This window comes from Chiloscyllium punctatum, chromosome 3, assembly GCF_047496795.1.
Source record: "Chiloscyllium punctatum isolate Juve2018m chromosome 3, sChiPun1.3, whole genome shotgun sequence".
In the NCBI taxonomy this organism is placed as follows: Eukaryota; Metazoa; Chordata; class Chondrichthyes; order Orectolobiformes; family Hemiscylliidae; genus Chiloscyllium; species Chiloscyllium punctatum.
The window spans coordinates 37,201,847-37,222,446 of NC_092741.1; the positions used below are offsets into that span (position 1 = coordinate 37,201,847).

Below are 20,600 nucleotides of genomic sequence, written 5' to 3' on the forward strand. Positions count from 1 at the left end.
TGGGATGTAAGAAGCAGCCAAGTTGGAGGAAAATAGCACTGAAAAGGCCACTCCTCCAAATGTTTGATCTGCTACTCACTCGTTAGGTTGGTTAAGAAGGCATTTGGCATGTTTCCCTTCATTTTACCTTGGACCTTTGAATATTGGAATTGAGAGGTTATGTTAAGGTTGTACGGGATGTTGATAAGGCCTCTTCTGGAATATTGTGTTCAGTTCTGGCCGCCCTGTTGGAGGAAGGATATTATTGAGCTGGAGAGGGTTCACAAGAGATTTACCAGGATGTTGCCAGGAACGGAGGGTTTGAGTTATAAGGAGAGGCTGCAGTGTAGGAGGTAGAGGGGCATTCTTATGAAGGTTTATAAAATCAAAAGGGGTAAAGATAAGGTGAATGGCATTTCAATAACTTCAAGACTAGCAGGCATATTTTTAAGGTGAGAGGTGAAGGATTTAAGAAAGACATGAGGGGCAAGATTTTTACACAGAGGAATGAACTTCTGGAGGGAGTGGAGGATGCAGGTACAGTTAGAATGTTTAAAAGACATTTGGATAAGTTCACAAAGAAGAAATGTTTGGAGGATATGGGCCAAGTACAGGCAGGTGGGACTAGTTTAGTTTTAGATTATGTCTGCATGGACTGGTTGGACCAATCCATGCTGTATGACTTTATGACTCTATAATATAGTGGAGGCAGTGGACTTGTGGTAATGCCACTGGGCCAGTAATCCAGAACTGCAGCTCAATGCTCTGGGGAGATGGGTTTGAATTCCATAGTGGCAGATGGTGAAATTTGAATCAATGAAACATCTGGAATAAAAGATAAGCATAAATGGTGACCATGAACTGTTGTCAATTGTTGTAAAAACCCATCTGACTCATTAATGTCTTTTAGGGAGGGAAATCTGCCATCCTCACCTGATGCAGCCAACATATGGGTGCAGACCCCAATGATACGGTTGACTCTTACCTGCCCTCTGAAATGACCCAAGTAAACCAGTCAGTACAAAGTGGTAATTAGGGATGGGCAAGAAATGCTGGCCTGCAAGCAATAGCCACATCCCACAAATGAATAATAAAAAAAAAACATTAAACAAATTTATAAGTTAATGAAAAGGTTTGTAAGAAAGAAAGACATTGAGACATTGTCACTCACAATCTTAGGACCCTCCAGGGCACCACATGACCAATGACGTAATTTTGATGTCCAGTTGCTATTGCAATGATTTTCACATATCAGAAAGTGTGACCTGGCATTTTGTTTTACATTCCACCAATACCATACATTCCCCTTATGCCTTCCTTCCTTTCAGAACCAAGAAGGGCAGCTTGGTGAGCACTGGAAGGAGAGAACAGTGAGGTAAAGTCAGAATTGTTATTTTCAACCTCAAGCTCAAGTATTGAGTATTTTTCTTTGATTTGATTTATTTTAATCACATGTGCCTAAATACAGTGAAAAGTTTTGTTTTGTGAGCAGTAGAGGTAGATCATAGCAAACAAGGACTTACCAGATCATTGGGGGTTTAGACATAGCGAGGTGTACAACGTTACACTGCACAGGAGGTGCATGAAGCAAGATCAACATTATTTTAAATTAAGGAGGTCCATTCAGCAGTCTAACAACAGTGGGGAAGAGGCTGTTCTTGAACCTGTTGGCCTGCATGTTCGAGCTCCTGTATCATCTGCCTGATGGAAGAGGTTGTAGGAGAGCATTTCCTGGGTGGGAGGGGTCTTTGATGATGTTGGCAGCCTTTTTGTGACAAGGAGAAGTTTAGCTGGAGTCCGTGGATGGGAGGTTGGCTTTTGTGATGGTCTGGGCTGTGCTCATAACCTTAGATTAGATTAGATTACTTACAGTGTGGAAACAGGCCCTTCGGCCCAACAAGTCCACACCGCCCCGTCGAAGCGCAACCCACCCATACCCCTACATCTACCCCTTACCTAACACTATGGGCAATTTAGCATGGCCAATTCACCTGACCTGCACATCTTTGGACTGTGGGAGGAAACCGGAGCAGCCGGAATAAATCCATGCAGACACGGGGAGAATGTGCAAACTCCACACAGTCAGTCGCCTGAGGCAGGAATTGAATCCAGGTCTCTGGCGCTGTGAGGCAGCAGTGCTAACCACTGTGCCACCGTGCCTTCTGTAGCTTCTTATGGTGTTGGGGCAGAGCAGTTGCCACACCAGGCTATAACACACTCAGATAGAATGCTTGGTTGGTGAGAGTCCTTATGGATGTGCTGAATTTCCTGTGCTGCCTGAGGGAGAAGAGATAATATTGTGCCTTCTTGACCGTCGCATCTATGTGTAAGGTCCAGGACAGGTTGTCAGTTATGCTAGAAACTTGATGCTCTCAACCATTCCCACCTCAGCACCGTTGACGTGGACAGAACAGAGAACAGAGTGTCAAATCCATATGCTGAGAGACAAGATCCTCTGCTTCAGAGAATTCCAACGCTCACAGGGGTTTGTGGGAAGAAATTTCTCCCCATCTCAGTCTTGAATAGCTGACCCTTTAATGATGAGATTTTAGACCCCGGTTGGACTCTGACAAAGAGCCAAATGTAGGAGTAACATTTGACACTGGGATTCAGGAGCCAGGTATGGTTCAGTTGGGTGGCAAAATGTTGCTCAAATAAGCTCCATATGGACCATTCTAATGTATGAAAGAAAGGTAAAGGTATTTGGAGGTTTACAGAGACAATTTCAGAGTTTGGCGCTTCAATAACCAAGTGCATGACGACCAGCAATGAAACAATTAAATTGGGTGATGTACAAAGACCCAGAATTTGAGGATTGCAGGAAACTCAGAAGATTTTAGGAATGAAGGACATTACAGAGCTGGTGAGGCCTGGGGGCAAGAGGGTGGGTGCTGTGGTGGGTGGGGGAGTGTTGGGATGAAGCCAAATCTGCAGGGGGGGGGTGCGTATTTAAAAACGCTGATGTGCATTTTAAAATCAAAGCAATGGAGGGTCAGCAGCAACTTGTATCAGTGAACACAAGGGGGCGGTAGGGAAGCTGGTCATGATGCCCATTCAAAAGGCTGCCAATAGAGTTCACCTCTTTCCCAGAACAGTGCCCCACCCTTCCTGGGCACAACGTTCAAAGGAAATCCTCACCTGAGCACAATCACTCTCTGTCTCATCATCTTCCCTGTGGGCAGTCTCACCCGACTGACGGCATTGGTGCAATTAAGATAAGATGAGAAGATAAAAGGTCTGATCCACTTTGGACTATGAGAATTGCTAACTGCACCCGCACTAGCTGGGCAATCTCTTCCTTTGCAACTTCTAGTACACTGCAGCTAACGCCATGCCAGCTTCTTCAGAGAATCCCATACCATCTGGGTTGAAGGTGTTTATATCATGCCCAGAGGCTATGATGATTGGTGAATTCGTGAGTAACGCATATATTTTGTTACGTTGGTACCAAACATGCATTTCTATATACTTATGCTTTGAATCTCAATGCGTCTTTGCCAAAATCGTGACATCCTGATCGGGGTACGCAGGGAACATGTGTTCCTGGGGGCAGCTGAAGCAGAGAGGTCTATCAAAGAGAGAGGACAAATATAGAAGGGTAAAGAGAAACCAAAACATGGAGATCTAGGCACAGTGTGGAAGGGTAAACAGACAGGAGGGGACGGAAGAGACAGATATGAGAAAAGATGAAAAGAAGAAAGCTAAATAAAACCGAAAGAACTGTGGATATTGTAAATCAGAGACAAAATTAGAAATTGCTGGAAAAGCTCAGCAGGTCTGGCAGCATCTGTGGAGAGAAATCAGAGTTAACATTTCAGAACCCGTGACCCTTCCTCAGAACTAATGGTAGCTCGGAAAATGTCAGTTTATAAGCAGAAGATAGGGTGGCAAGAGAGGTTAAGGACATAATGATAAATGGGAATAGAGCCCAAAGAGAGAGCAGAGCAGTTGGATAGACAAAGGAGTGGATAACGATATGGCTGGGAGAGTGAAATCTGTTAATGGGACTGTTCGTGACTAACAATGGGTGGGTGTGTAATAATGGGCTATGTGATAACAAGGCCTGGCGTGTGGGGGTTCGGGTGAGGACAAGGGACAACTCAAGCCCTAAACTTATTGAACATGATATTGAGTCTGGAGGGCTGCAGGGTTCCCAAGAGGAAAAGTGTTGATCTTCCAGCTTGCACTGAGCTTCACTGGAGCACTACAGCAGCCCTGAGACAGAGATGTTGGCCAGGGAGCAGGGTGGTGTGTTAAAGTGGCAGGCAACTGGAAGCTCAGGGTCTTTCTTTTAGACGAAACGTAGGTGTTCTGTGAAACAGTCTCCCAGTCCATGCTTCGGTTCCCCAATGTCGAGCATTGTGAGCAGCGAATGCAGTAGATTAGATTGTGAGAAGTGCAGGTAAAGTGCTGCTTCACCTGGAAGGTATGTTTGGGCCCTTGGATACTGAGGAGGGAGGAGGGAAATGGGCAAGTGTTACAGCTTCTGCTGTTGCTGGGGGAAGTGCCTTGGGGCTGTGGGGAGGGGTTGGCTCTGAGGGAGGAATGGATCAGGGTGTCCTGGAGGGAATGGTCCCCGCGAAAGGCTAACAAGGGAGGGGAAGGGAGGGAAATATATGTCTGGTGGTGGCTTCCTGCTGGAGGTGGCAGGAATAGTGGCTAATGATCCTCTGGATGTGGATGCTGGTGGGATGGTAGTTAAGGACAAGAGGGACCCTATCACTGTCATGGGAAGGAAGAGAGGGGGTGAGGGTGGAGTACAGGAGATGGGACGGACCCCATTAAGGGCCCTGTCAATAATGGTGTTGGGGAATCCTTGGTTGAGGAAGAAGTGGGACATTTCCGTTGTTGAAGTTGGCCTCATCAGACCAAATGTGATGGAGACGGAAGAACTGGGAGAATGGAATAGAGTCTTTACAGGAAGCAGGGTGTGAGGATGTATTGTCCAGGAACTGTGGGAGTCAGTGGGTTTATAGTGGATATGAATGGCCAATCTATCCCCAGAAATGGAAACAGAGATATTGAGGAAGGGGAGGGAGGAGTCAGAGATGGACCACGTGAAAGGGAGGGCGGGGTGGAAATTAGAAGCGAAATCGATAAACCTTTCTAATTCCGGATGAGAGAGAGAGGCAGCAACAATGACATCATCGATATGTTGGAGGAAGAGTTCTGGGTGGGGGCCAGAATAAGACTGGAACAAGGAATGTTCTACATAACCCACAAAGAAACAGGCATAACTGGGGCCCATGTGAGAACCCATTGCGACCCATCTGACCCGAAGAAAATGAGAGTAGTTAAAAGACAAGCTGTTGAGGGTGAGGATGAGCTTGGCCAAGCAGAGGAGGGTAGTGATGGGTGGGGATGATTCAGGCCTTTGCTCCAGGAAGAAGCAGAGAACCCTGAGACCATTCTGGTGGGAGATGGACATGTAAAGGGATTGCACGTCCATGGTAAAGAGGAGGCAGCTGGAACCTGCTAAGTGGAACTTCTGAAACTGATGAAAAGCATCAGAACAATCGCAGATGTAATAAGCAGGGACTGGACCAGCAGGTAAAAGTCATACAGTCATAGAGATGTATAGCACAGAAACAGACTCTTTGGTCCAACTTGTCCAAGCTGACCAGATATCCCAAACTAATCACATCCCACCTGCCAGCACCCAGCCCTTATCCCTCTAAACTCTTTCTATTCATATACCCATCCAGGTGCCTTTTAAATGTTGCAATGCTGAGAGGATTTTTCCCCTCATGGGAATCGAGAGTATAGTGCTGGAAAAACACAGGAGGTCAGGCAGCATCAGAGGAACAGAAGAGTCGATGTTTCAGGCATCGATTTTCTTGCTCCTCGGATGCTGCCTGACCTGCTGTCCTTTTCCAGCAACACACTCCTGACTCTGATCTCCAGCATTTGCACTCCTCACTTTCTCCTCATGGGAATGTCTAGCACCCGAGAGCATAGTCTCAGAGGGTTGTGAGTCTTTGGAATTCCTCATCATACGGTGGCACAGGGGTTAGCACTGCTGCCTCACATTACCAGAGACCCAGGTTCAGTTCCCTCCTCAGGTGACTGTCTGTGTGGAGTTTGCACATTCTCCCAGTGTCTGCGTGGGTTTCCTCCGGGTGCTCCAGTTTCCTCCCACAGTCCAAAGATATGCAGGTCAGGTGAATTGGCCATGGGAAATTGCCCATAGTGTTAGGTGAAGGGCTAAATGTAGGGAAATGGGTCTGGGTGGGTTGCGCTTTGGCGGGTCGGTGTGGTCTTGTTGGGCCGAAGGGCCTGTTTCCACACTGTAAGTAATCTAGAAAGCTGTCAGACAGAATCCTTGAGTGTATTTAAGGCTAAAATTGACTTTAGATCAGTTGGGGAATCAAAGGCCACAGGAAAAAGGCAGGAAAGTGGATGTGAGTTAAGTTGGATTAGCCGCAGACCTATTGAATGGTGGAACAGCCTTGAAGGGCCGAACGGTCTACTCCTGCTCCTATTTCTTACGGTCTTATGGTCCAATGTGTTCTGGAGTTCTTTGCCAGACATTGGACTCATCGTTAACAGATTGCATCTTCAGTGAGCCAGGAATGATGAACTAAACCCACCCAAAAAAAGCTTCCACCAACTTTGGGTGTTTCCTTTATTACCAGTCGAAAGTTGTTTCCTTCCAAAACAATGATTTACTTCACTTTGATTATGAGGAACAATATATTTGCCCCTTACCCTGTAACTTCTCTGGGTTTTGTTTTATTCAAAACGTCTTGTGATTCCCGCTATCTCTAGAGCCCTTGATCCCTCCTCTGATTCTGTTGATCCCAAGCTTGTGTAAGTTGACTCGCTAATTTTCCTGAGATGCTAACTAACAAAGTTCCGAGTCCTCTCCTGCCCCTGAACCCGTCCATTGTCATGGTGAATTCACCCTTACGTTTTGTGGCACCCTATGAGACAATGCAATATTGACCCACACCTCTGGCAGTATAACCTTACCACATATAACTCCTCATGTGCTGACACACAGAACCAGCTTTCAGACCCTTGGATGTAAACTTTGAACAGCCTTGAGCATTACCTGGGCCCACAGCTCTCTGTGAGGCACCCTGTGCAGTTGCTGAGAGAAAGTAAGGACTGCAGATGCTGGAGAGTCAGAATTGAAAGGTGTGGCGCTGGAACAGCAGGTCAGACAGCTTCACAAAATGAGACAGTCAATGGTTTAGGCATAAACCTATATCAGGAATGCAGGAAACATCGATTCCCCCGCTCCTCAGATGCTGCATCACCTGTTGTGCTTTTCCAGCACCACACTTTTTGACCCTGCACAGTCATCAGGTCAAACATCGCAAGGCAGAACACACACACTTGCTGCCGTGTAAACACATGTTAACCATTACCGAGACAGTGCAGCTCTACCTTCGGGGATAGTGTTCCTCCATTCCCCAGGACAGTGCTCCCCATTCCCCAGGGAAGTGTTCCTTTATTCCCCAGGATAGTGTTCCCCCATTCCCCAGGACAGTGTTCCCTCATTCCCCAGGGCAGTGTTCCTCTATTCCCCAGGGCAGTGTTCCTCTATTCCCCAGGGCAGTGTTCCTCTATTCCCCAGGATAGTGTTCCCCCATTCCCCAGGACAGCCTTCCTCCATTCCCCAGGACAGTAATTCCCCATTCCTCAGGACAGTGTTCCCGCATTCCCCAGGTGAGTGTTCCTCCATTCCCCAGGACCATGTTCCTCCATTCCCCAGGAGAGTGTTCCTCCATTCCCCAGGACAGTGTTCTCGCATTCCCCAGGGCAATGCTCCCCCCTTCCACAGGGCAATGTTCCTCCATTCCCCAGGAGAGTGTTCCCACATTCCCCAGCGCAGTGTTCTTCCATTCCCCAGGACCATGGTCCTCCATTCCCCAGGAATGTGTTCCTCCATTCCCCAGGACAGTGTTCCCACATTCCCCAGGGCAATGCTCCCCCCTTCCCCAGGACAATGTTCCTCCATTCCCCATGACCGATTTCCCCCATTCCCCAAGACAGTGTTCCCACATTCCCCAGGGCAGTGTTCCTCCATTTCCCAGGGCAGCATTCCTCCTTTCCCCAGGACAGCGCTCCTCCATTCCCCATAGGATTGTTCTTCTATTCCCCACGACAGTGTTCCTCAATTCCGCTGGGCAATGTTCCTCCATTCCCCAGGAATATGTTCCTCCATTCCCCAGGACAGTGTTCCCCCTTTCCCCAGGACAGGTTTCCTCCATTCCCCAGGGTAGTGTTCTTCCATTCCCCAGGACAGTGTTCCTCCATTCCCCAGGACAGTGTTCCTCCATTCCCCAGGGTAGTGTTCTTCCATTCCCCAGGACAGTGTTCCCCCATTCCCCAGGACAGTATTCCCCCATTCCCCAGGACAGTGTTCCCCCTTTCCCCAGGACAGTTTTCCTCCATTCCCCAGGACAGTGTTCCTCCATTCCCCAGGACAGTGTTCCTCCATTCCCCAGGGTAGTGTTCTTCCATTCCCCAGGACAGTATTCCTCCATTCCCCAGGACAGTGTTCCCCCATTCCCCAGGACAGTGTTCCCCCTTTCCCCAGGACAGTTTTCCTCCATTCCCCAGGGCAGCGTTCCTCCATTCCCCAGGACAGTGTTCCTCCATTCCCCAGGACAGCGTTCCTCCATTCCCCAGGGCAGTGTTCCCTCATTCCCCAGTGCAGCGTTCCTCTATTCCCCAGGATAGTGTTCCTCCATTCCCCAGGACAGCATTGCTCCATTCCCCAGGGCAGTTTTCCTCCATTCCAGAGGACAGCATTCCTCCATTCCCCAGGACAGTAATTCCCCCATTCCTCAGGACAGTGTTCCCGCATTCCCCAGGAGAGTATGCCTCCATTCCCCAGGGCAGTGTTCCTCCATTCCCCAGGACCATGTTCCTCCATTCTCCAGGAATGTGTTCCTCCATTCCCCAGGACAGTGTTCTCGCATTCCCCAGGGCAATGCTCCCCCCTTCCACAGGGCAATGTTCCTCCATTCCCCAGGAGAGTGTTCCCACATTACCCAGCGCAGTGTTCTTCCATTCCCCAGGGTAATGTTCCTCCATTCCCCATGACCGATTTCCCCCATTCCCAAGGACAGTGTTCATCCAATCCCCAGGACAGTGTTCCCCCATTCCCCAGGGCAGTGTTCCTCCATTTCCCAGGGCAGCATTCCTCCTTTCCCAAGGACGCTGGTTCCCCATTCCCCATGACAGCGATTCTCCATTCCCCAGAGGAGTGTTCCTCCATTCCCCACGACAGTGTTCCCCCATTCCGCTGGGCAGTGTTCCCCCATTCCCCAGGACAGGGTTTCTCCATTCCCCAGGACAGTGTTCCTCCCTTTCCCAGGACAATGCTCCCCCATACCCCAGGACAGTGTACCTCCATTCCCCAGGACAGTGCTTCTACATTCCGGAGGACAGTGTTCCGCCATTCCCCAGGACAGTGTTCCCCCATTCCCCAGGGCAGTGTTCCCCCATTCCCTAGGACAGAGTTTCTCCATTCCCCAGGAATATGTTCCTCCATTCCCCAGGGCAGTGTTCCTCCATTCCCTAGGACAGAGTTTCTCCATTACCCAGGAATGTGTTCCTCCATTCCCCAGGGCAGTGTTCCCCCATTCCCCAGGACAGGGTTTCTCCATTCCCCAGGACAGTGTTCCTCCCTTTCCCAGGACAATGCTCCCCCATACCCCAGGACAGTGTACCTCCATTCCCCAGGACAGTGCTTCTACATTCCCAAGGACAGTGTTCCTCCATTCCCCAGGAATATGTTCCTCCATTCCCCAGATCAGTGTTCCCCCATTCCCCAGGACAGTGTTCCTCCATTCCCTAGGACAGTGTTCCTCCATTCCCCAGGACAGTGTTCCTCCATTCCCCAGGACAGTGTTCCCCCACTCCCCAGGACAGTGTTCCTCCATTCCCCAGGACACTGTTCCTCCATTCCCCAGGACAGCGTTCCTCCATTCCTCAGGACAGTAATCCCCCATTCCTCAGGGCAGTGTTCCTCCATTCCCCAGGGCAGTGTTCCTGCATTCCTCAGGACAGTGTTCCCCCATTCCCCAGGGCAGTGTTCCTGCATTCCTCAGGGCAGTGTTCCTCAAATCCGCTGGGCAGTGTTCCTCCATTCCCCAGGAGAGTGTTCCTCCATTCCCCAGGGCAGTTTTCCTCCATTCCCCAGGACAGCGTTGCTCCATTCCCCAGGACAGCGTTCCTCCATTCCCCAGGGCAATGTTCCTCCAATCCCCAGGACAGTTTTCCTCCATTCCCCAGGAATGTGTTCCTCCATTCCCTAGGACAGTGTTCTCGCATTCCCCAGGGCAATGCTCCCCCCTTCCACAGGGCAATGTTCCTCTATTCCCGAGGAGAGTGTTCCCCCATTCCCCAGGACAGTGTTCCCCCATTCCCCAGGACAGTGTTCCTCCATTCCCCAGGGCAGTGTTCCCCCATTCCCCAGGGCAGTGTTCCTCCATTTCCCAGGACAGTGTTCCGCCATTCCCCAGGGCAGTGTTCCTCCATTCCCCAGAGCAGCGTTCCTCCATTCCCCAGGTCAATGCTCTTCCATTTCCCAGGAAAGTGTTCCCCCATTCCCCCGGGCAGTGTTCCCCCTATCCCCAGGACAGTGTTCCTCCATTCCCCAGGACAGTGTTCCTCCATTCACCAGGGCAGTGTTTCCCCATTCCCCAGGACAGTGTTCCTCAAATCCGCTGGGCAGTGTTCCCCTATTCCCCAGGGCAGCGTTCCTCCATTCCCCAGGACAGTGATACCCCATACCCCAGGACAGTGTTCCTCCATTCCCCAGGACAGTGTTCCCTCATTCCCCAGTGCAGTGTTCCTCTATTCCCCAGGATAGTGTTCCCCCATTCCCCAGGACAGCATTGCTCCATTCCCTAGGGCAGTTTTCCTCCAATCCAGAGGACAGCGTTCCTCCATTCCCCAGGACAGTAATCCCCCATTCCTCAGGACAGTGTTCCCGCATTCCCCAGGAGAGTGTTCCTCCATTCCCCAGGGCAGTGTTCCTGCATTCTCCAGGGCAGTGTTCCTTCATTTCCCAGGACAGCGTTCCTCCATTCGCCAGGACACTGTTCCTCCATTCCCCAGGACAGTTTTCCCCCATTCCCCAGGGCAGTGTTCCTCCATTCGCCAGGACACTGTTCCTCCATTCCCCAGGACAGTTTTCCTCCATTCCCCAGAACAGTGTTCCCCCATTCCCCAGGACAATGTTCCTCCATTCCCCAGGGCAGTGTTCCTCCATTTCCCAGGGCAGCATTCCTCCTTTCCCCAGGACAGCGCTCCTCCATTCCCCATAGGATTGTTCTTCTATTCCCCACGACAGTGTTCCTCAATTCCGCTGGGCAATGTTCCTCCATTCCCCAGGAATATGTTCCTCCATTCCCCAGGACAGTGTTCCCCCTTTCCCCAGGACAGGTTTCCTCCATTCCCCAGGGTAGTGTTCTTCCATTCCCCAGGACAGTGTTCCTCCATTCCCCAGGACAGTGTTCCTCCATTCCCCAGGGTAGTGTTCTTCCATTCCCCAGGACAGTGTTCCCCCATTCCCCAGGACAGTGTTCCCCCATTCCCCAGGACAGTGTTCCCCCTTTCCCCAGGACAGTTTTCCTCCATTCCCCAGGACAGTGTTCCTCCATTCCCCAGGACAGTGTTCCTCCATTCCCCAGGGTAGTGTTCTTCCATTCCCCAGGACAGTATTCCTCCATTCCCCAGGACAGTGTTCCCCCATTCCCCAGGACAGTGTTCCCCCTTTCCCCAGGACAGTTTTCCTCCATTCCCCAGGGCAGCGTTCCTCCATTCCCCAGGACAGTGTTCCTCCATTCCCCAGGACAGCGTTCCTCCATTCCCCAGGGCAGTGTTCCCTCATTCCCCAGTGCAGCGTTCCTCTATTCCCCAGGATAGTGTTCCTCCATTCCCCAGGACAGCATTGCTCCATTCCCCAGGGCAGTTTTCCTCCATTCCAGAGGACAGCATTCCTCCATTCCCCAGGACAGTAATCCCCCATTCCTCAGGACAGTGTTCCCGCATTCCCCAGGAGAGTATGCCTCCATTCCCCAGGGCAGTGTTCCTCCATTCCCCAGGACCATGTTCCTCCATTCTCCAGGAATGTGTTCCTCCATTCCCCAGGACAGTGTTCTCGCATTCCCCAGGGCAATGCTCCCCCCTTCCACAGGGCAATGTTCCTCCATTCCCCAGGAGAGTGTTCCCACATTACCCAGCGCAGTGTTCTTCCATTCCCCAGGGTAATGTTCCTCCATTCCCCATGACCGATTTCCCCCATTCCCAAGGACAGTGTTCATCCAATCCCCAGGACAGTGTTCCCCCATTCCCCAGGGCAGTGTTCCTCCATTTCCCAGGGCAGCATTCCTCCTTTCCCAAGGACGCTGGTTCCCCATTCCCCATGACAGCGATTCTCCATTCCCCAGAGGAGTGTTCCTCCATTCCCCACGACAGTGTTCCCCCATTCCGCTGGGCAGTGTTCCCCCATTCCCCAGGACAGGGTTTCTCCATTCCCCAGGACAGTGTTCCTCCCTTTCCCAGGACAATGCTCCCCCATACCCCAGGACAGTGTACCTCCATTCCCCAGGACAGTGCTTCTACATTCCGGAGGACAGTGTTCCGCCATTCCCCAGGACAGTGTTCCCCCATTCCCCAGGGCAGTGTTCCCCCATTCCCTAGGACAGAGTTTCTCCATTCCCCAGGAATATGTTCCTCCATTCCCCAGGGCAGTGTTCCTCCATTCCCTAGGACAGAGTTTCTCCATTACCCAGGAATGTGTTCCTCCATTCCCCAGGGCAGTGTTCCCCCATTCCCCAGGACAGGGTTTCTCCATTCCCCAGGACAGTGTTCCTCCCTTTCCCAGGACAATGCTCCCCCATACCCCAGGACAGTGTACCTCCATTCCCCAGGACAGTGCTTCTACATTCCCAAGGACAGTGTTCCTCCATTCCCCAGGAATATGTTCCTCCATTCCCCAGATCAGTGTTCCCCCATTCCCCAGGACAGTGTTCCTCCATTCCCTAGGACAGTGTTCCTCCATTCCCCAGGACAGTGTTCCTCCATTCCCCAGGACAGTGTTCCCCCACTCCCCAGGACAGTGTTCCTCCATTCCCCAGGACACTGTTCCTCCATTCCCCAGGACAGCGTTCCTCCATTCCTCAGGACAGTAATCCCCCATTCCTCAGGGCAGTGTTCCTCCATTCCCCAGGGCAGTGTTCCTGCATTCCTCAGGACAGTGTTCCCCCATTCCCCAGGGCAGTGTTCCTGCATTCCTCAGGGCAGTGTTCCTCAAATCCGCTGGGCAGTGTTCCTCCATTCCCCAGGAGAGTGTTCCTCCATTCCCCAGGGCAGTTTTCCTCCATTCCCCAGGACAGCGTTGCTCCATTCCCCAGGACAGCGTTCCTCCATTCCCCAGGGCAATGTTCCTCCAATCCCCAGGACAGTTTTCCTCCATTCCCCAGGAATGTGTTCCTCCATTCCCTAGGACAGTGTTCTCGCATTCCCCAGGGCAATGCTCCCCCCTTCCACAGGGCAATGTTCCTCTATTCCCGAGGAGAGTGTTCCCCCATTCCCCAGGACAGTGTTCCCCCATTCCCCAGGACAGTGTTCCTCCATTCCCCAGGGCAGTGTTCCCCCATTCCCCAGGGCAGTGTTCCTCCATTTCCCAGGACAGTGTTCCGCCATTCCCCAGGGCAGTGTTCCTCCATTCCCCAGAGCAGCGTTCCTCCATTCCCCAGGTCAATGCTCTTCCATTTCCCAGGAAAGTGTTCCCCCATTCCCCCGGGCAGTGTTCCCCCTATCCCCAGGACAGTGTTCCTCCATTCCCCAGGACAGTGTTCCTCCATTCACCAGGGCAGTGTTTCCCCATTCCCCAGGACAGTGTTCCTCAAATCCGCTGGGCAGTGTTCCCCTATTCCCCAGGGCAGCGTTCCTCCATTCCCCAGGACAGTGATACCCCATACCCCAGGACAGTGTTCCTCCATTCCCCAGGACAGTGTTCCCTCATTCCCCAGTGCAGTGTTCCTCTATTCCCCAGGATAGTGTTCCCCCATTCCCCAGGACAGCATTGCTCCATTCCCTAGGGCAGTTTTCCTCCAATCCAGAGGACAGCGTTCCTCCATTCCCCAGGACAGTAATCCCCCATTCCTCAGGACAGTGTTCCCGCATTCCCCAGGAGAGTGTTCCTCCATTCCCCAGGGCAGTGTTCCTGCATTCTCCAGGGCAGTGTTCCTTCATTTCCCAGGACAGCGTTCCTCCATTCGCCAGGACACTGTTCCTCCATTCCCCAGGACAGTTTTCCCCCATTCCCCAGGGCAGTGTTCCTCCATTCGCCAGGACACTGTTCCTCCATTCCCCAGGACAGTTTTCCTCCATTCCCCAGAACAGTGTTCCCCCATTCCCCAGGACAATGTTCCTCCATTCCCCAGGGCAGTGTTCCTGCATTCTCCAGGGCAATGTTCCTCCATTCCCCAGGACAGTGTTCCTCCATTCCCCAGGACAGTGTTCCTCTATTTCCCAGGACAGTGTTCCGCCATTCCCCAGGGCAGTGTTCCTCCATTCCCCAGAGCAGCGTTCCTCCATTCCCCAGGTCAATGCTCTTCCATTTCCCAGGAAAGTGTTCCCCCATTCCCCCGGGCAGTGTTCCCCCTATCCCCAGGACAGTGTTCCTCCATTCCCCAGGGAAATGCTCTTCCATTTCCCAGGAAAGTGTTCCCCCATTCCCCCGGGCAATGTGCCCCATTCCCCAGGACAGTGTTCTCCCATTACCCAGGACAGTGTTCCTCCATTCCCCAGGACAGTGTTTCCCCATTCCCCAGGACAGATTTCCCCCATTCCCCAGGACAGATTTCTCCCATTCCCCAGGACAGTGTTCCCCCATTCCCCAGGACAGTGTTCCTCCATTCCCCAGGACAGTGATCCCCCATTCCACAGGACAGTGTTCCTCCATTCGCCAGGACACTGTTCCTCCATTCCCCAGGACAGTTTTCCCCCATTCCCCAGGGCAGTGTTCCTCCATTCGCCAGGACACTGTTCCTCCATTCCCCAGGACAGTTTTCCTCCATTCCCCAGGACAGTGTTCCTCCATTTCCCAGGACAGTGTTCCGCCATTCCCCAGGGCAGTGTTCCTCCATTCCCCAGAGCAGCGTTCCTCCATTCCCCAGGTCAATGCTCTTCCATTTCCCAGGAAAGTGTTCCCCCATTCCCCCGGGCAGTGTTCCCCCTATCCCCAGGACAGTGTTCCTCCATTCCCCAGGACAGTGTTCCTCCATTCACCAGGGCAGTGTTTCCCCATTCCCCAGGACAGTGTTCCTCAAATCCGCTGGGCAGTGTTCCCCTATTCCCCAGGGCAGCGTTCCTCCATTCCCCAGGACAGTGATACCCCATACCCCAGGACAGTGTTCCTCCATTCCCCAGGACAGTGTTCCCTCATTCCCCAGTGCAGTGTTCCTCTATTCCCCAGGATAGTGTTCCCCCATTCCCCAGGACAGCATTGCTCCATTCCCTAGGGCAGTTTTCCTCCAATCCAGAGGACAGCGTTCCTCCATTCCCCAGGACAGTAATCCCCCATTCCTCAGGACAGTGTTCCCGCATTCCCCAGGAGAGTGTTCCTCCATTCCCCAGGGCAGTGTTCCTGCATTCTCCAGGGCAGTGTTCCTTCATTTCCCAGGACAGCGTTCCTCCATTCGCCAGGACACTGTTCCTCCATTCCCCAGGACAGTTTTCCCCCATTCCCCAGGGCAGTGTTCCTCCATTCGCCAGGACACTGTTCCTCCATTCCCCAGGACAGTTTTCCTCCATTCCCCAGAACAGTGTTCCCCCATTCCCCAGGACAATGTTCCTCCATTCCCCAGAGCAGTGTTCCTGCATTGTCCAGGGCAATGTTCCTCCATTCCCCAGGACAGTGTTCCTCCATTCCCCAGGACAGTGTTCCTCTATTTCCCAGGACAGTGTTCCGCCATTCCCCAGGGCAGTGTTCCTCCATTCCCCAGAGCAGCGTTCCTCCATTCCCCAGGTCAATGCTCTTCCATTTCCCAGGAAAGTGTTCCCCCATTCCCCCGGGCAGTGTTCCCCCTATCCCCAGGACAGTGTTCCTCCATTCCCCAGGGAAATGCTCTTCCATTTCCCAGGAAAGTGTTCCCCCATTCCCCCGGGCAATGTGCCCCATTCCCCAGGACAGTGTTCTCCCATTACCCAGGACAGTGTTCCTCCATTCCCCAGGACAGTGTTTCCCCATTCCCCAGGACAGATTTCCCCCATTCCCCAGGACAGATTTCTCCCATTCCCCAGGACAGTGTTCCCCCATTCCCCAGGACAGTGTTCCTCCATTCCCCAGGACAGTGATCCCCCATTCCACAGGACAGTGTTCCTCCATTCGCCAGGACACTGTTCCTCCATTCCCCAGGACAGTTTTCCCCCATTCCCCAGGGCAGTGTTCCTCCATTCGCCAGGACAGCGTTCCTCCATTCTCTAGGGCAATGTTCTTACAATCCCCAGGACTGTTTTCCTCCATTCCACAGGACAGCGTTCCACCATTCCCCAGGACAGTAATTCCCCATTCCTCAGGACAGTGTTCCCCCTATCCCCAGGGCAGTTTTCCTCCATTCCCCAGAGCAGTGTTCCCTCATTCCCCAGTGCAGTGTTCCTCTATTCCCCAGGATAGTGTTCCCCCATTCCCCAGGGCAGTTTTCCTCCATTCCCCAGGACAGTAATCCCCCATTCCTCCGGACAGTGTTCCTCCATTCCCCAGGGCAGTGTTCCCTCATTCCCCAGGGCAGTGTTCCCCTATTCCCCAAGACAGTATTCCTCCATTCCCCAGGGAAATGCTCTTCCATTTCCCAGGAAAGTGTTCCCCCATTACCCCGGGCAATGTGCCCCATTCCCCAGGACAGTGTTCTCTCATTACCCAGGACAGTGTTCCTCCATTCCCCAGGACAGTGTTTCCCCATTCCCCAGGACAGATTTCCCCCATTCCCCAGGACAGTGTTCCCCCATTCACCAGGACAGTGTTCCTCCATTCCCCAGGACAGTGTTCCCCCATTCCCCAGGACAGTGTTCCTCCATTCGCCAGGACACTGTTCCTCCATTCCCCAGGACAGTTTTCCCCCATTCCCCAGGGCAGTGTTCCTCCATTCGCCAGGACACTGTTCCTCCATTCCCCAGGACAGTTTTCCTCCATTCCCCAGAACAGTGTTCCCCCATTCCCCAGGACAATGTTCCTCCATTCCCCAGGGCAGTGTTCCTGCATTGTCCAGGGCAATGTTCCTCCATTCCCCAGGACAGTGTTCCTCCATTCCCCAGGGAAATGCTCTTCCATTTCCCAGGAAAGTGTTCCCCCATTCCCCCGGGCAATGTGCCCCATTCCCCAGGACAGTGTTCTCCCATTACCCAGGACAGTGTTCCTCCATTCCCCAGGACAGTGTTTCCCCATTCCCCAGGACAGATTTCCCCCATTCCCCAGGACAGATTTCTCCCATTCCCCAGGACAGTGTTCCCCCATTCCCCAGGACAGTGTTCCTCCATTCCCCAGGACAGTGATCCCCCATTCCACAGGACAGTGTTCCTCCATTCGCCAGGACACTGTTCCTCCATTCCCCAGGACAGTTTTCCCCCATTCCCCAGGGCAGTGTTCCTCCATTCGCCAGGACACTGTTCCTCCATTCCCCAGGACAGTTTTCCTCCATTCCCCAGGACAGTGTTCCTCCATTTCCCAGGACAGTGTTCCGCCATTCCCCAGGGCAGTGTTCCTCCATTCCCCAGAGCAGCGTTCCTCCATTCCCCAGGTCAATGCTCTTCCATTTCCCAGGAAAGTGTTCCCCCATTCCCCCGGGCAGTGTTCCCCCTATCCCCAGGACAGTGTTCCTCCATTCCCCAGGACAGTGTTCCTCCATTCACCAGGGCAGTGTTTCCCCATTCCCCAGGACAGTGTTCCTCAAATCCGCTGGGCAGTGTTCCCCTATTCCCCAGGGCAGCGTTCCTCCATTCCCCAGGACAGTGATACCCCATACCCCAGGACAGTGTTCCTCCATTCCCCAGGACAGTGTTCCCTCATTCCCCAGTGCAGTGTTCCTCTATTCCCCAGGATAGTGTTCCCCCATTCCCCAGGACAGCATTGCTCCATTCCCTAGGGCAGTTTTCCTCCAATCCAGAGGACAGCGTTCCTCCATTCCCCAGGACAGTAATCCCCCATTCCTCAGGACAGTGTTCCCGCATTCCCCAGGAGAGTGTTCCTCCATTCCCCAGGGCAGTGTTCCTGCATTCTCCAGGGCAGTGTTCCTTCATTTCCCAGGACAGCGTTCCTCCATTCGCCAGGACACTGTTCCTCCATTCCCCAGGACAGTTTTCCCCCATTCCCCAGGGCAGTGTTCCTCCATTCGCCAGGACACTGTTCCTCCATTCCCCAGGACAGTTTTCCTCCATTCCCCAGAACAGTGTTCCCCCATTCCCCAGGACAATGTTCCTCCATTCCCCAGGGCAGTGTTCCTGCATTGTCCAGGGCAATGTTCCTCCATTCCCCAGGACAGTGTTCCTCCATTCCCCAGGACAGTGTTCCTCTATTTCCCAGGACAGTGTTCCGCCATTCCCCAGGGCAGTGTTCCTCCATTCCCCAGAGCAGCGTTCCTCCATTCCCCAGGTCAATGCTCTTCCATTTCCCAGGAAAGTGTTCCCCCATTCCCCCGGGCAGTGTTCCCCCTATCCCCAGGACAGTGTTCCTCCATTCCCCAGGGAAATGCTCTTCCATTTCCCAGGAAAGTGTTCCCCCATTCCCCCGGGCAATGTGCCCCATTCCCCAGGACAGTGTTCTCCCATTACCCAGGACAGTGTTCCTCCATTCCCCAGGACAGTGTTTCCCCATTCCCCAGGACAGATTTCCCCCATTCCCCAGGACAGATTTCTCCCATTCCCCAGGACAGTGTTCCCCCATTCCCCAGGACAGTGTTCCTCCATTCCCCAGGACAGTGATCCCCCATTCCACAGGACAGTGTTCCTCCATTCGCCAGGACACTGTTCCTCCATTCCCCAGGACAGTTTTCCCCCATTCCCCAGGGCAGTGTTCCTCCATTCGCCAGGACAGCGTTCCTCCATTCTCTAGGGCAATGTTCTTACAATCCCCAGGACTGTTTTCCTCCATTCCACAGGACAGCGTTCCACCATTCCCCAGGACAGTAATTCCCCATTCCTCAGGACAGTGTTCCCCCTATCCCCAGGGCAGTTTTCCTCCATTCCCCAGAGCAGTGTTCCCTCATTCCCCAGTGCAGTGTTCCTCTATTCCCCAGGATAGTGTTCCCCCATTCCCCAGGGCAGTTTTCCTCCATTCCCCAGGACAGTAATCCCCCATTCCTCCGGACAGTGTTCCTCCATTCCCCAGGGCAGTGTTCCCTCATTCCCCAGGGCAGTGTTCCCCTATTCCCCAAGACAGTATTCCTCCATTCCCCAGGGAAATGCTCTTCCATTTCCCAGGAAAGTGTTCCCCCATTACCCCGGGCAATGTGCCCCATTCCCCAGGACAGTGTTCTCTCATTACCCAGGACAGTGTTCCTCCATTCCCCAGGACAGTGTTTCCCCATTCCCCAGGACAGATTTCCCCCATTCCCCAGGACAGTGTTCCCCCATTCACCAGGACAGTGTTCCTCCATTCCCCAGGACAGTGTTCCCCCATTCCCCAGGACAGTGTTCCTCCATTCGCCAGGACACTGTTCCTCCATTCCCCAGGACAGTTTTCCCCCATTCCCCAGGGCAGTGTTCCTCCATTCGCCAGGACACTGTTCCTCCATTCCCCAGGACAGTTTTCCTCCATTCCCCAGAACAGTGTTCCCCCATTCCCCAGGACAATGTTCCTCCATTCCCCAGGGCAGTGTTCCTGCATTGTCCAGGGCAATGTTCCTCCATTCCCCAGGACAGTGTTCCTCCATTCCCCAGGACAGTGTTCCTCCATTTCCCAGGACAGTGTTCCGCCATTCCCCAGGGCAGTGTTCCTCCATTCCCCAGAGCAGCGTTCCTCCATTCCCCAGGTCAATGCTCTTCCATTTCCCAGGAAAGTGTTCCCCCATTCCCCCGGGCAGTGTTCCCCCTATCCCCAGGACAGTGTTCCTCCATTCCCCAGGACAGTGTTCCTCCATTCACCAGGGCAGTGTTTCCCCATTCCCCAGGACAGTGTTCCTCAAATCCGCTGGGCAATGTTCCCCTATTCCCCAGGGCAGCGTTCCTCCATTCCCCAGGACAGTGATACCCCATACCCCAGGACAGTGTTCCTCCATTCCCCAGGACAGTGTTCCCTCATTCCCCAGTGCAGTGTTCCTCTATTCCCCAGGATAGTGTTCCCCCATTCCCCAGGACAGCATTGCTCCATTCCCCAGGGCAGTTTTCCTCCAATCCAGAGGACAGCGTTCCTCCATTCCCCAGGACAGTAATCCCCCATTCCTCAGGACAGTGTTCCCGCATTCCCCAGGAGAGTGTTCCTCCATTCCCCAGGGCAGTGTTCCCTCATTCCCCAGGACAGTGTTCCTCCATTCCCCAGGAATATGTTTCTCCATTCCCCAGGGCAGTGTTCCCCCATTCCTCAGGACAGAGTTTCTCCATTCCCCAGGACAGTGTTCCTCCCTTTCCCAGGACAATGCTCCCCCATACCCCAGGAC

General features: G+C 53.0%; 1 protein-coding gene across 1 annotated transcript in view; it reads left to right on the plus strand.

Annotated features, from left to right (window-relative positions):
* Positions 1–3,261: 3,261 nt before the first annotated feature.
* The window catches only part of LOC140454583 (myelin and lymphocyte protein-like), a 53,292-nt gene continuing 35,953 nt past the window's right edge, over positions 3,262–20,600 (plus strand). Inside the window, exon 1 of the mRNA XM_072549446.1 lies at positions 3,262–3,394. Within this exon, the coding sequence (XP_072405547.1) occupies positions 3,311–3,394 (84 nt within the window). The 5' untranslated portion in view covers positions 3,262–3,310. The remainder of the gene's footprint in view (positions 3,395–20,600) is intronic.